We start from the raw sequence: 13,839 nt of genomic DNA on the forward strand, positions 1-13,839 counted from the left end.
CTCCCTCTCTCTCTCTCTCTCCCCCTCTCTCCAGGCTGCCTTGGCCTCTAGTGGAGGACTGTACTGTCTCCATGGCTGTGCTGTAAATATCACTTTACACTGCATCTGTATCTGCATGGGCCTTCTTGCTGTGTGCTGAGCACTGTGAGCACTACTCTAGTTGTCTGTTACTGTGCCCGTGAGGCCCTAGCTGGATGCGCCCTTACAGAGAGATAGCGGACCAAGCCTATGGGTCATCTTGTTGCACTAGGAGCTAATTAGACATTGGGTTAGACATTGCTTACCATAGAATTGCATCTAGGATTTGGTCAGTATTCTCTTGACATGGTTTGTAACTGTATGGCTCTTCTCTGAGCGTGTCTAACGCTAACTAACTGATTTAAAGTCATCAAAACGTTAAGTACTGATGTTTGTGTCTACATTTGTAGTAGGCCTTGGAAGTTTATTTTGTATTTGGCATGCTGAATGTATCTATTAATAACTGTGTATCATAACTTCCCCCCCTCCTGACGTTTTGTAGAAATGAACACACAATTCATGCTAAATCTATAAACATTTACTAATTCATAGAATTATCCACTAACGCAACAATAACGTCTGCGGCTAATATGATCGATCTCTGATTGTATTTCAGCAGACAAACGCTATGCAGGCTATTGCGGTAAGACAGTATTTTTGTTGTTGTATCGTTTTCAATTACAAATGTATTAGTTTGACAAAGTTACTCTGTAATTATACCATTGATATGAATGAATGACAATGAATGACAATAAAAAACAATGTGTTTTTATTCACCTAAAGGATTCTGAGAATGCCAGAGTGTCCATCACATTCTTCCGTCTGTTCCGTGTGATGCGTTTGGTTAAACTACTAAACAGGTCAGAGGGCATCCGTAACCTGCTGTGGACCTTCATCAAGTCCTTCCAGGTCAGTACCAGTCAGTGTTTCCCTAACCTCAATTTACAGGCTTTCTTACATTTCTTCGTAAACAGCAGAGTGATGAGCAAAACTTGGGGTAGAGAAACACGAGACCCAAATGGAAGGTTGGGTCCAACTGGTGGTTCTGGAGCCAATTCCTATTGGGTTGCAGCAACCATGTATGGAACTGATGGTAGTTTCAGTAAATATCACTGGATATCACTGGTTGGGATGACTCAATGTGTGTTTGTTCTGCAGGCTCTACCCTACGTGGCTCTTCTGATCGTCATGCTCTTCTTCATCTACGCAGTCATCGGGATGCAGGTCAACTTTTAGGAATGAACGGAATATTTTTAAGTACATACACACTATGGGTCCACTTACCCTTGAGTCTTCCCTTTCAGGTGTTTGGAAAGATAGCCTTAGTAGATGGCACACAGATCAACCGCAACAACAACTTCCAGACATTCCCCCAAGCTGTCCTGCTCCTATTCCGGTGAGTCAGTCAGTCAGAGCGAGAGAGTGGATTTTAAAATTTTTAAATTTGACCTTATTTAACGAGTCAGTCAGAGGTAAGGTCAGAGTTCACACATACTGTATATCCACCACTGAGGTGCCTGTGTGTCTATAGGAGGGGGCAACAGAACTTTCAGATAGAAATATACTTGGTAAAAACACCTGTGATGTAGTGATTTGGCCTATTGAGTACACTAGTTGTGCTACAGGAGAGGCGTGGCTAGTGTGTACGGGAAGTTGTTTTGTCCTATGGTCAGGTGTAACTGAATCCGATGCCCTCTGTATCCTCCCAACAGTTGTGCTACAGGGGAGGCGTGGCTAGTGTGTATGGGAAGTTGTATTGTCCTATGGTCAGGTGTAACTGAATCCGATGCCCTCTGTATTCTCCCAACAGTTGTGCGACAGGGGAGGCGTGGCAGGAAGAGATGCTGGCTAGTATGTACGGGAAGTTGTATTGTCCTATGGTCAGGTGTAACTGAATCCGATGCCCTCTGTATTCTCCCAACAGTTGTGCGACAGGGGAGGCGTGGCAGGAAGAGATGCTGGCTAGTGTGTACGGGAAGTTGTATTGTCCTATGGTCAGTTGTAACTGAATCCGATGCCCTCTGTATTCTCCCAACAGTTGTGTGACAGGGGAGGCGTGGCAGGAAGAGATGCTGGCTAGTGTGTACGGGAAGTTGTATTGTCCTATGGTCAGTTGTAACTGAATCCGATGCCCTCTGTATTCTCCCAACAGTTGTGCGATAGGGGAGGCGTGGCAGGAAGAGATGCTGGCTAGTATGTACGGGAAGTTGTATTGTCCTATGGTCAGGTGTAACTGAATCCGATGCCCTCTGTATTCTCCCAACAGTTGTGCGACAGGGGAGGCGTGGCAGGAAGAGATGCTGGCTAGTATGTACGGGAAGTTGTATTGTCCTATGGTCAGGTGTAACTGAATCCGATGCCCTCTGTATTCTCCCAACAGTTGTGCGACAGGGGAGGCGTGGCAGGAAGTGATGGGGGCCAGTATGTACGGCAAGAAGTGTGACCCCAAGTCTGACTTCCTACCTGGGGAGGAGTACACCTGTGGAGCCAGCTTCGCTGTCTTCTACTTTATGTCCTTCTATATGCTGTGTGCCTTCCTGGTGAGTAGTCCTTTCTCCTCTCCTCTCTTCTCTTCCAGGAAGTATTGTTGTTGTCTTAAGTTGTCTTTCTCTCCCATCTCAGATCATCAACTTATTCGTAGCTGTGATCATGGACAACTTTGACTACCTGACACGTGATTGGTCCATCCTGGGTCCTCACCATCTGGATGAGTTCAAGAAGATCTGGGCCGAGTATGACCCGGATGCCACGTGAGTCATCTCTGAACCCAGATCCAAGTTTTGCGTGCGCTGGTCAGCTATTTATGTCACTAAAGAGACTAGTCCTCTGTCAAGAATGCAGGGACAATGCCATTTCATTCCCTTTCACATTTACATTTACATTTAAGTCATTTGGCAGACGCTCTTATCCAGAGCGACTTACAAATTGGTGAATTCACCTTATGACATCCAGTGGAACAGCCACTTTACAATAGTCCACAATAAGTTAATGTTGGTAGGAGTTTCACATGACATCTGTATGTAGTTTATGCTCTAAGTCTTGGTACCCAAAGCTAATATATAGCTCCTCTCTCTAAATCAATGTGCCTAAGTGTATTTTGTCCTCTTGTCCTGCAGGGGGCGTATAAAACATCTGGACGTGGTAACACTACTGCGAAGGATCCAGCCTCCGCTAGGCTTTGGGAAATTCTGTCCGCATCGCTCAGCCTGCAAGGTAAGTCATGTTATTTGGATGAAATGGATTGCCATTTAAATGGGTACCATTGCCATGTACCACGGATGTGGTTCGGTGCCTGATAATGTGTACAGTACATCTTCTCACTGGTGTCCACTCTCTCTCGTTCCCCTCTTCTCCCTGACAACAGCGTTTAATATCCATGAACATGCCCCTGAACAGCGATGGCACAGTCACCTTCAATGCCACCCTTTTTGCCCTGGTCAGGACTGCCCTCAAGATAAAGACTGAAGGTGTCGAAGGTGTCTTGTCTCTTGCACTGCGCCCGTCTGACACCATAAATAATATTCCATGTTTATGTTTGTGTTTTTATGTAATACTTTGTTTATCCTGTCTTACTTTGACTAGGTAACTTTGAGCAGGCTAATGAAGAGTTGAGAGCCATTATAAAGAAGATCTGGAAACGCACCAGTATGAAACTGCTGGACCAGGTCATCCCACCAATCGGAGGTGAGCATTTCACTGTGACCCCTACATGAACCCTACCTAACTGAAAGGTCATGTACAAAAGCCCCTAGAATGTAGCAGCATGCTAAGATGAACCCTGGTCAGCAAAGATGATCTGATCTGTTGACTCTTTCAAACATCTTTCCTATGTGACTTTTCATCTAGGTCCTTCGAGCCAGGGGTGTTGTGACGGATTTCCGTCCACCACGACATAGACAATTGCCTCCAGTTAGCTCTGTTTTGGGTTTTGACACTTTGTTTTATTGGGATCTGTCCTAGATGACGAGGTGACGGTGGGAAAGTTCTACGCCACCTTCCTGATCCAGGATCATTTCCGTAAGTTTATGAAGCGTCAAGAAGAGTACTATGGCTACCGGCCCACCAAGAAGAGTGCTAATGGGAGTGCTCCAGAGATGCAGGTGAGTCCCTCACATTGTTGTATAGCAGGTTTGGGGTCAATTGGAATTGAAGTCTGTCAATTCAGGAATTCAACTGAATTTCCAATTCAAAAAAAGTGCATCTATTACTAATGACTTCTCAATAATCTGAAAAAGAGAAACTATTTATTTAAAGCATTTTTCTATTTAGAATTCAAATCACTTCCTGAATTGAGTGAATTCATTTCCAATTGACACCCATCAACACTCGGTTGGATGTACACTTTTCTGCACACCATCTTTAGGCTTCAAAATCATCCTCAAATCATCCTCTGCTTGTGTCAAACATCTCAAACTCTACTGTAATCTCTACCTCTCTTTCTCTTTTACCCTCCATGTTTGTTTCTCTCCTCACTTTGGTCGTCTGAAATTCATCCTTATTGTTCTTACCCTCTCTTTTCTCTGCCCTCTCTTTTCTCATCTTCCTCCTCTGTTTGTCCCTCTCCCATTTCCTCTCTCTCCTCCCCAGGCTGGTCTGAGGAGTATAGAGGAGGAGGTAGCTCCAGAGCTCCACAGGGCCATCTCAGGAGACCTGCTGAATGAGGAGGAGATGGAGAGAGCCATGGAGGAGTCTCTGGAGGAAGGCATCTACAGGGTGAGTCACCGACGGAGCACTTTCCTTTAGTTTAGCAAACTTTATGATCCCATATGGGGAAGTAAATATGGTTCCAACACACCATAAACAAAAAGGACGTTAAAAACAATATCATAACATATTGTATTTATACAGTGCATTCGGAAAGTATTCAGATCCCTTGATTTGTTTTTACACATTTTGTTACGTTACTGCCGTATTCTAAAATGGATTAAATAATCCTTTAATGACAAAGCAAAAACAGGTTATTAGATATATCACATTTACGTTAGTATTCAGACCTCTTACTCAGTAGTTTGTTGAAGCACCTTTGGCAGTGCTTTACAGCCTCGAGTCGTCTTGGGTATGACGCTACAAGCTTGGCACACCTGTATTTGGGAAGTTCTTCTACAGATCCTCTCAAGCTCTGTTCGTTTGGATGGGGAGCGTCGCTGCACAGCTATTTTCCGGTCTCTCCAGAGATTTTTGATCGGGTTCAAGTCCGGGCTCTGGCTGGGCCACTCAAGGACATTCAAAGACTTGTCCCGAAGCCACTCCTGCATTGTCTTGGCTGTGTGCTTATGGTCATTGGCCTGTTGGAAGGTGAACATTCACCCCAGTCTGAGGTCCTGAGCGCTCTGGAGCAGGTTTTCATCAAGGATCTCTGTACTTTCCCTTTATCCTGACTAGTCTACCAGTCCCTGCCGCTGAAAAATTGGTGCCAGGTTTCCTCCAGACGTGAAGTTGGCATTCAGGCCAAAGAGTTCAATTTTGTTTTCACTAGACCGGAGAATCTTGTTTCTCATGGTCTTAGAGTCCTTTAGATGCCTTTTTTTCAAACTCCAAGCGGGCTGTCATGTGCCTTTTACTGAGGAGTGGCTTTTGTCTGACCACTCTACCATAAAGGCCCGCTTGTTGGAGTCCTGCAGAGATGGTTGTCCTTCTGGAAGGTTATCCCATCTCCACAGAGGAACTCTAGAGCTCTGTCAGAGTGACCATTGGGTTATTGGTCACCTCTCTGACCAAGGCCCTTCTCCCCCAACTGCTCAGTTTGGCCAGGTGGCCAGCTCTAGGAATAATCTTGGTGGTTCCAAACTTCTTCCATTTAAGAATGATGGAGACCACCGTGTTCTTGGGGACCTTCAATGCTGCAGATTGTTTTTGGTACCCTTCCCCAGATCTGTGTTTCGACACAATCCTGTCTTGGAGCTCTACGGACAATTTGACCTCATGGCTTGGTTTTAGCTTGGACTGCGTGAATCAGGTCTTCATGGTCAAATTGCTGCAAAGAAACCACTACTAAAGGACACCAATAAGAATAAGGGACTTGCTTGGGCTAAGAACATGAGCAATGAACATTTGACCGGTGGAAATCTGTCCTTTGACAATTTTTGGTTCCAACCGCCGTGTATTTGTGAAACACAGAGAAGGTTAACGGATGATCTCTGCATGTGTGGTTCCCACCATGAAGCATGGAGGAGGAGGTGTGATGGTGTGGGGGTGCTTTGCTGGCGGCACTGTCAGTGATTTATTTAGAATTCAAGGCACACTTAACCAGCATGGCTACCACAGCATTCTGTAGCAATGCGCCATCCGATCTGGTTTGCACTTTGTGCGACTATCATTTTTTCCCAACAGGACAATGACCCAAAACATATCTCCAGGCTGTGTAAGGGCTATTTAACCAAGGAGAGTGATGGACTGCTGCATCAAATGACCTGGCCTCCACAATCACCCAATCTCAACCCAAATGAGATGGTTTGGGATGAGTTGGAAAAGCAGCCAACAAGTGCTCCGCATATGTGGGAACTCCTTCAAGACAGTTGGAAAAGCATTCCTCATAAAGCTGGTTGAGAGAATGCCAAGAGTGTGCAAAGCTGTCAAGGCAAAAGGGGGGTTACTTTGAAGAATCTCAAATCTCAAATCAACTTTGATTTGTTTATACCTTTTTTGGTTACTACATGATTCCATATGTGTTATTTCATAGTGTAGATGTCTTCACTATTATTCTACAATGTGGAAAATAGTAAAAATAAAGAAAAACCCTTGAAGGAGTAGGTGTGTCCAAACGTTTGATTGGTACTGTATGTAAATAAGGTATTTCTGTTTTTTATTTTTAAGAAATGTGCAAATAAAAAAACTGTTTTCACTTTGTCATTATGGAGTACAGTGTGTAGATTGAGAGAATCTTTTTTAGAATGAGGCTGTTACGTAATAAAGGGGTCTGAATGCACTGTACATATATTTAATGTAGCCTGTCACAGTCTTTATCTTTAATCAAGGCAGGATAGATAAACATATAAACGTCCCTTATTCAGGACCCTGTCTTTCAAAGATAATTCGTAAAAATCCAAATAACTTCACCGATCTTCATTGTAAAGGGTTTAAACACTGTTTCCCATTCTTGTTCAATGAACCACAAACAATTAATGAACATGCACCTGTGGAACGGTTGTTAAGACACTAACAGCTTACAGACGGTAGGCAATTGAGGTCACAGTTATTAAAACGTAGAACACTAAAGAGGTCTTTCTACTGACTCTGAAAAACAGCAAAAGAAAGATGCCCAGGGTCCCTGCTCATCTGCGTGAACGTGCCTTTCGCATGCTGCAAGGAGGCTTGAGGATTGCAGATGTAGCCAGGGCAATAAATTGCAATGTCAGTACTGTGAGACACTTAAGACAGCGCTACAGGGAAACAGGACGGACAGCTGATCATCCTCGCAGTGGCAGACCACGTGTAACAACACTTGCACAGCATCGGTACATCTGAACATCACACCTGCGGGACAGGTACAGGATGGCAACAACAACTGCCCGAGTTACACCAGAAACGCACAACCCCTACATCAGTGCCCAGACTGTCCGCAATAGGCTAACCCTAACCCTTGTAGGCCTGTTGTAAGGCAGGTCCTCACCAGACATCACCGGCAACAACATCGCCTAGGGGCACAAACCCACGGTCGCTGGACCAGACAGGACTGGCAAAAAAGTGCTCTTCACTGATGAGTCGCGGTTTTGTCTCACCAGGGGTGATGGTCGGATTTGTGTTTATCGTCAAAGGAATGAGCGTTACACCGAGGCCTGTACTCTGGAGCGGGATCGATTTGAAGGTAGAGGGTCCGTCATGGTCTGGGGAGGTGTGTCACAGCATCATCGGACTGAGCTTGTTGTCATTGCAGGCAATCTCAACTCTGTGCATTACAGGGACGACATCCTCCTCCCTTATGTGGTACCCTTCCTGCAGGCTCATCCTGACATGACCCTCCAGCATGACAATGCCACCAGCCATACTGTTCGTTCTGTGCATGATTTCCTGCAAGAAAGGAATGTCAGTGATCTGCGATGGCCAGCGAAGAGCTCGGATCTCTATCCCATTGAGCATGTCTGGGACTTGTTGGATCGGAGGGTGAGGGCTAGGGCCATTCCCCCCAGAAACGTCCGGAAACTTGCAGGTACCTTGGTGGAAGAGTGGGGTAACATCTCACAGCAAGAACAGGCAAATCTGGTGCAGTCCATGAGGAGGATATACACTGCGGTACTTAATGCAGCTGGTGGCCACACCATATAGTCCTGACTGTTACTTTTGATTTTGACCCCCCCTTTGTTCAGGGACACGTTATTACATTTTTGTTAGTCATATGTCTGTGGAAATTGTTCAGTTTATGTCTCTGTTGTTAAATCTTATGGTCATACAAATATTTACACATGTTAAGTTTGCTGAAAATAAACAAAGTTGACAGTGAGAGGACATTTCTTTTTTTTGCTGAGTTTAGATGTGCCTGGGTTGTTTTAACCACAGTGTTTGTGTTTGGTTGTGCAGCGGCAGGGCGGTCTGTTCGGGGACTATTCAGACCCGTTCTCCACAGAGACCAACAGTGTCTCGCCCTCCCACATGGCTAGCCAGCGTCCCCTACAGCTATCAGAGAACAGCCCCGAGGAGGCTGTGTTGCCCCTCAGTCGCTCAGACTCCGTCTTCCTCCCCAATACAGAGTTCTTTCCCCTGACCCCCACCAAACACAACAGCAACAACAACGCGTAAGTAATGTTGTCCCCAGGCTCATTGAGTACTGTTACTGACCTCAACCAAACACAACAGCTACAACAGTCTATGAGTAGAGTGCTGTTGCACCACCAAAGCTGCATTTGCTGCCACAGAAATGAATGAATAGAGACCCAAGATTAATAAGCACTTTGAGAACCTGGAAAAGCACTGTATGAATCCAATCAATCGATGATCTTCTTTTGCAAATTCAGCACTATTTGGGTGATTACGGTACACTTTGCTTGCTGGTATGTATAAGATACATGGCTTACCTGATTATATATAGATTATTTTATGTTTATAGGTTTTCTTATGAGAGAGAGGAGAGTCCGAAAGTGAGCAGGCATCATTCCAGAGTGGACACAGAGCGCAGCTCTCCAGGTCAGTTCAACATCAGCCTAGGCCGGGATTTAATCTGCGGAAGGGCCCTGTTATAGCGTGGCTGACAGTCAAAGGTCACCTCCACTTGAGCTGACATGCACAATGTTTCCTATGAATGTGATCTCCCCGAAAAATGCCCTGAAAAGCCACATTGTCGGCTGTCTAGTGCTCTGCGCGAGGAATTGAATCCCAGCCCTATTCACCTAATCAATCCTACTATCTGCTGATCATCATCACCCTGCATGATATTTGACATACTGTTGGATACTCTTTAGTCATTCTTGTGTCCTACAATAAATAACTGTGTTCTTCTGTCTGTCTCCTGTAGATAGCAGACACTTCTCTGAGATCAGTCAGAAACCAATCAGAACAGACATCACTCAGGTAAGATAATACACACCAGATTGAAGACCCCATACAACCCATTTAAACACTAAATGGACCAGTGATGGGCAACTCCAGTCCTCGCGGGCTAGAGTGGTGTCACACATTTTCTCCATCCCGAGCAAACACCGCTGATTAAACTAAACTGCATTCTAAACTGAAGATCATATTAGCTAAATATTGGAGTCAGTCGTGTTAGCTGTTGCTGGGGCAAAAGTGTAACACCAATCAGGACCCTGAGGACTGGACTTGCCCATCCCTGCCATAGACAAAACAGATTGAATTTAGCTGAGTCATGATTCTATTGTTCCATGAATGTCCTAACTGTAAGTGTTGTCTTTGTTGTTGCAGTTCCCCTATGACCTCAAATACGGTGAGAGCCAGTCTCTCCCCAGCTGTTCCCAAGCTAAAGGGGAGGCTACAGAGGAAGCTGAAGGGGCCACAGGAGGCTCTGTGTCTGCACCTGCCGCTGACCAGCTGATCAAAGAGGTATGTTGATACTGATTGACAGATTGTTAATCAGTTATTTAAACTACATATGTAAATCCATGTTTTTCCTCTGTGCCAGGTTCCTCCCTGAGACCCTATGTTTGAAACAGTAAACATCATATCAATGTACGTATCATGTCCTCCGTCAGGTCTTAGTGGTTGGCGGTCTTGGCGACCTGGCCAATGACAATTCGTTTGTGGCGGTGACTCGTAATGAAATGGCCGAGGCAATGCGCATGCCCATGTCCCACTTTGAAGACGTGGCCCTGGGCCTCCTCAACGGGCGCAGTGGCCGCGCAACCTCCGCCACAAGGAAGAAGAGCCCAATCCCCGTGCCCCCTTCCGCCCCCGACCGGCCCTCTAGGTCTGCAGAGCTGAAACCGAAACCCCAGGAGCAGAGAAAGAAGCGCCTCGTCAAAACCTTTAAACAACCCCTGAAGGGGGAAGAGGCAGACACCAAAGTGTAGAGAGTCTGTCATCGGAGTGCCCATGACGACAGTGGCGTTATCTTGTGACATGATATTGACACTTGACTTGACAAGGCTGTGTTGTAGTTGGTGACATCACACACTCGCAGCATTAACAAATCCTGATTAGTTGCCGTGGCGATGAGCTCAATCCACTAACCATAGTTTCCAATGGAGACTGGAGGAAATAGGCCCTCAAACCAGGGTTGATGGCCGAGTTACTAGGCTCTAGCTGGTTGGCTGTTCAGGTTTTAACATGCTATTCCACTGTGGTTGATTCTTCTCAATTCTGATTGAATTCTTGAATCAGATTCATGATTCTTATGGAAAACTAACCAACAAAGGAAAAGGAATATTCTGCTACGGTAATACATTTTAAACTTCTCAGTTCCGCCATATTTATTTCAACAAATTAAAAAGGAACTTATCACAGAGTGCACAGGTTCATGAACCTCTTTCTTTGTTATGTTTGTTGACGTAATAATCTATTCCATAGAGTGGTTAGACAGAACAACTATGTCCAGTCTGCTGTGTTTCTTACTAAAACCCTAACTAATGCCCTGTACACACTGCATGATAGCATTTATTTGTCATTAATCTTGTTCTGGAGGCAGCGCTGCAGTGGTCACGAGCGAGCATTAAAAAAAATCTAATTTTGAATGTAACCCTAACCTTAAATTAAGACCAAAAAGCCCATTTTGACTTTGCAGCTGGCCTATCGCTCCATTCTGCCTCCAGGACAAGACGCATGACAATAAACTTCAACATGCGCGCACACGCAACTTGTATTGTGTGCATGGTGACAGATGGTGCTTTCAAGACAAATGGGAACTCTGAAAAAAACAAGGTCAAAGCTCTTTTTTTCCCCCCAGTTGCCTTGAAGGCACTGAAGACTGAGATTTCTGAGTTACCAGTTGTTTTGAATGCAGCAAAAGTCTGTGAGTGGAGACAGGGGTGTCCCAGCAAGGGCTGAAGGGGAAAAAAGGAGGTGAGAAAGAAAGGATACCATTTTGGATCACCTGTGAGTGCGTTTCAGTGAGTTTCTATTTATCTGGGAAAACTGCAACTGTTGCGTTTGAACGGTTTAGTTCAATCTTTTGAAAAGAGTCTCTCCTGTTAAAACATCCAGGATGCCAAGGAAATGCTTAGTACACACTCAGGTTGTACATCTGATGCACAACACATTTGACACAATGGTTGTGATACATCAAACAGTTTTGATGAAGCCTCACCATAGAGATAGAGGACTCTGCATGGATATCACCCATTTTTAGCATGGACAGTGCCATTGAGGGCTTCCACCATTTTAATGTGGTTTACTGGGTGGGGACTCCCACGAGTTGGGAACATGAGCTACTTTAAAATGGAGATAGCCTCAATTGCACTGCTGTCACAGACACTATAATGGAGCAGTATAGAAAGATGAGTCTCTCTCTATGAGCCTCACTGTTTGTGTTCTTAAAGGCAACGTCCTTCATTAATGTCGTTAAAGGGAGGACTTGCCATCTTTTTACTTTATTTACACTTGTCTTCATTTAATCGAGACTTGTAAAACACTTTCCTTGATGCTCAACCTCCTCCCACTGTGGGTTTGGGCACTTTTTTAAGAGGAAGTTTCTTTTCTTTTTTTAAAAATGTGTTGGACATTTGTACTTTTAATTTATTCGTTATTATTGTATTATCAATGTTTGAATACTCACTGAAATAGGTGTATAGGGGAAAGTGGGGTAAGTGGAGCAAATGTTTCATTCAGCATCACTCTGTAAAGGGAAATATATTATTTCTAACAAAAGGTATCAACATATATTTCAGGATGTTGCACATCCCTTGAAATAATCAGAATTCATGTAAAAACAAGTTTTGGAAAACATCACTATGTTTTTGGACAACATGTCTCTTGGCACAACTTACCCCGGGTTAAGCCACCAACACATTTCTGTACTGAATGAAATATTACCATTACCTTTTTAAAACCATGTCTATCTTTATTTCCAAACACAATGACAATCACTGTTTGTCTTTTAATCATATTTTACCCCAAGCTTAACGCCTAACAAACACTTAGTACTTTAACAAATCCCAGTGATAATGCTTTGCATTATGCTTGGGAAGAAAACACATTCACTTACCCCAAGACAAACATTTTGGTTTTAGATTCAAGCATCATGAAACCTCAAATTAATTTGACTTGCTGAAAATCATTTTTTTTTTTTGTCCTAACTTGCTTACCACTTTTTACATGTGGTTTCTTCCTTCAGACTCCATAAAATGACATTTTCCTAAATAGTTGGTCAAATTATACATTTTGTTTGGGGTTTCCTAGAGACGAGTGAGGCTCAACTTACCCCACTCTCCCCTACTGGTATTTAGCACTTATCTAACAGATCACATTGTAGTTCATGAAGATATTGTATTTAATACAAACCAGAGATTTTGTTAAATGAGATTCATATGTATTAATGACCAGAGGTTAAAATTAAATTGAAAGTAAGAAGAAAATGTAATAAAAAGTGATTCAGGATTTTAAGTGGTGCTGAAGTTAGTCTAGTCTAGATTTGATTTGATCAAGAGTTGTTAGTCATATCAGCATACCTGGCGTATGGTGGATTTAGCATGAAGGCCCACATAGGGGATTAACTGGTTTTGTACAAAACAACTTTGCACATTTTTTGTCTGGGGAAGGATCTCAAAAGTATTTTGCTCGATTCCTTGTGCGAGCTCTTTCCTCACCTTCTCCTGAAAATATAAGTTGCAAGCAAGAAGAGCATTGGAGAAGATCTGTGTTTTGAGGATGCAAAGAAAGACCGAATCAAGGAAAAGACCTTTGAGATTCACCCCAGGTCTGTTTTTATTTTATTTAGTTACCTTAACAGGTCCTAAAGGAGTTATTTCTCACTTCATCATCCTCGTTGGCCATTTCTGCCTTAGAAACCGGTTGGTCTTTAAAAAGATAACGCTGCATAAAATCAGACATTAAGTAGTGGGTGGGACAGCTTCTAACCCTGCTGTATCAAATAAACCCATCTTCTAATGTGCCTTTCAACAAAATGTTTTTTTATGTTCTTCATGTCAGTCAGATGGAGCTTACACTGGCAAAACAAATAAAACATCCAAAATATACATCACTTTGGTTTACTTGATTTTTTTGTTGTTGTAATGTGCCGTGCTTGACTTGGACTGAAATAGGTTCTGGTACTCATTTTGGGTGCTGGTACTGTTTAGGTGCAGGAACCCCACAATACTTTTGAGCTAATATTTTAGAGCTCAAGCAGTAGAACATTTGAGATGCCAGTACTCCACTCCGGTGGACTCCATCCCAAAGTCAAGCACTGGTTATCTGCAGACATAAAAAAAGGACACAAGG

The 13,839-nt window shown here is 43.8% G+C and overlaps 1 protein-coding gene across 1 annotated transcript in view; it reads left to right on the forward strand.

Moving 5' to 3' along the window:
• The window catches only part of LOC135528494 (dihydropyridine-sensitive L-type skeletal muscle calcium channel subunit alpha-1-like), a 48,303-nt gene extending 34,714 nt beyond the window's left edge, over positions 1–13,589 (forward strand). Inside the window, exons 29-45 of the mRNA XM_064957610.1 lie at positions 35–82; positions 635–661; positions 802–927; positions 1,177–1,242; positions 1,323–1,414; positions 2,399–2,558; positions 2,641–2,768; positions 3,135–3,231; positions 3,383–3,494; positions 3,601–3,702; positions 3,979–4,118; positions 4,606–4,731; positions 8,533–8,747; positions 9,059–9,135; positions 9,464–9,519; positions 9,871–10,008; positions 10,158–13,589. Coding sequence (XP_064813682.1) covers positions 35–82; positions 635–661; positions 802–927; positions 1,177–1,242; positions 1,323–1,414; positions 2,399–2,558; positions 2,641–2,768; positions 3,135–3,231; positions 3,383–3,494; positions 3,601–3,702; positions 3,979–4,118; positions 4,606–4,731; positions 8,533–8,747; positions 9,059–9,135; positions 9,464–9,519; positions 9,871–10,008; positions 10,158–10,475 — 2,028 coding nt within the window. The 3' untranslated portion in view covers positions 10,476–13,589. The remainder of the gene's footprint in view (positions 1–34; positions 83–634; positions 662–801; positions 928–1,176; positions 1,243–1,322; positions 1,415–2,398; positions 2,559–2,640; positions 2,769–3,134; positions 3,232–3,382; positions 3,495–3,600; positions 3,703–3,978; positions 4,119–4,605; positions 4,732–8,532; positions 8,748–9,058; positions 9,136–9,463; positions 9,520–9,870; positions 10,009–10,157) is intronic.
• Positions 13,590–13,839: the final 250 nt, after the last annotated feature.

This window comes from Oncorhynchus masou, chromosome 33 (assembly GCF_036934945.1).
Source record: "Oncorhynchus masou masou isolate Uvic2021 chromosome 33, UVic_Omas_1.1, whole genome shotgun sequence".
NCBI lineage: Eukaryota > Metazoa > Chordata > Actinopteri > Salmoniformes > Salmonidae > Oncorhynchus > Oncorhynchus masou.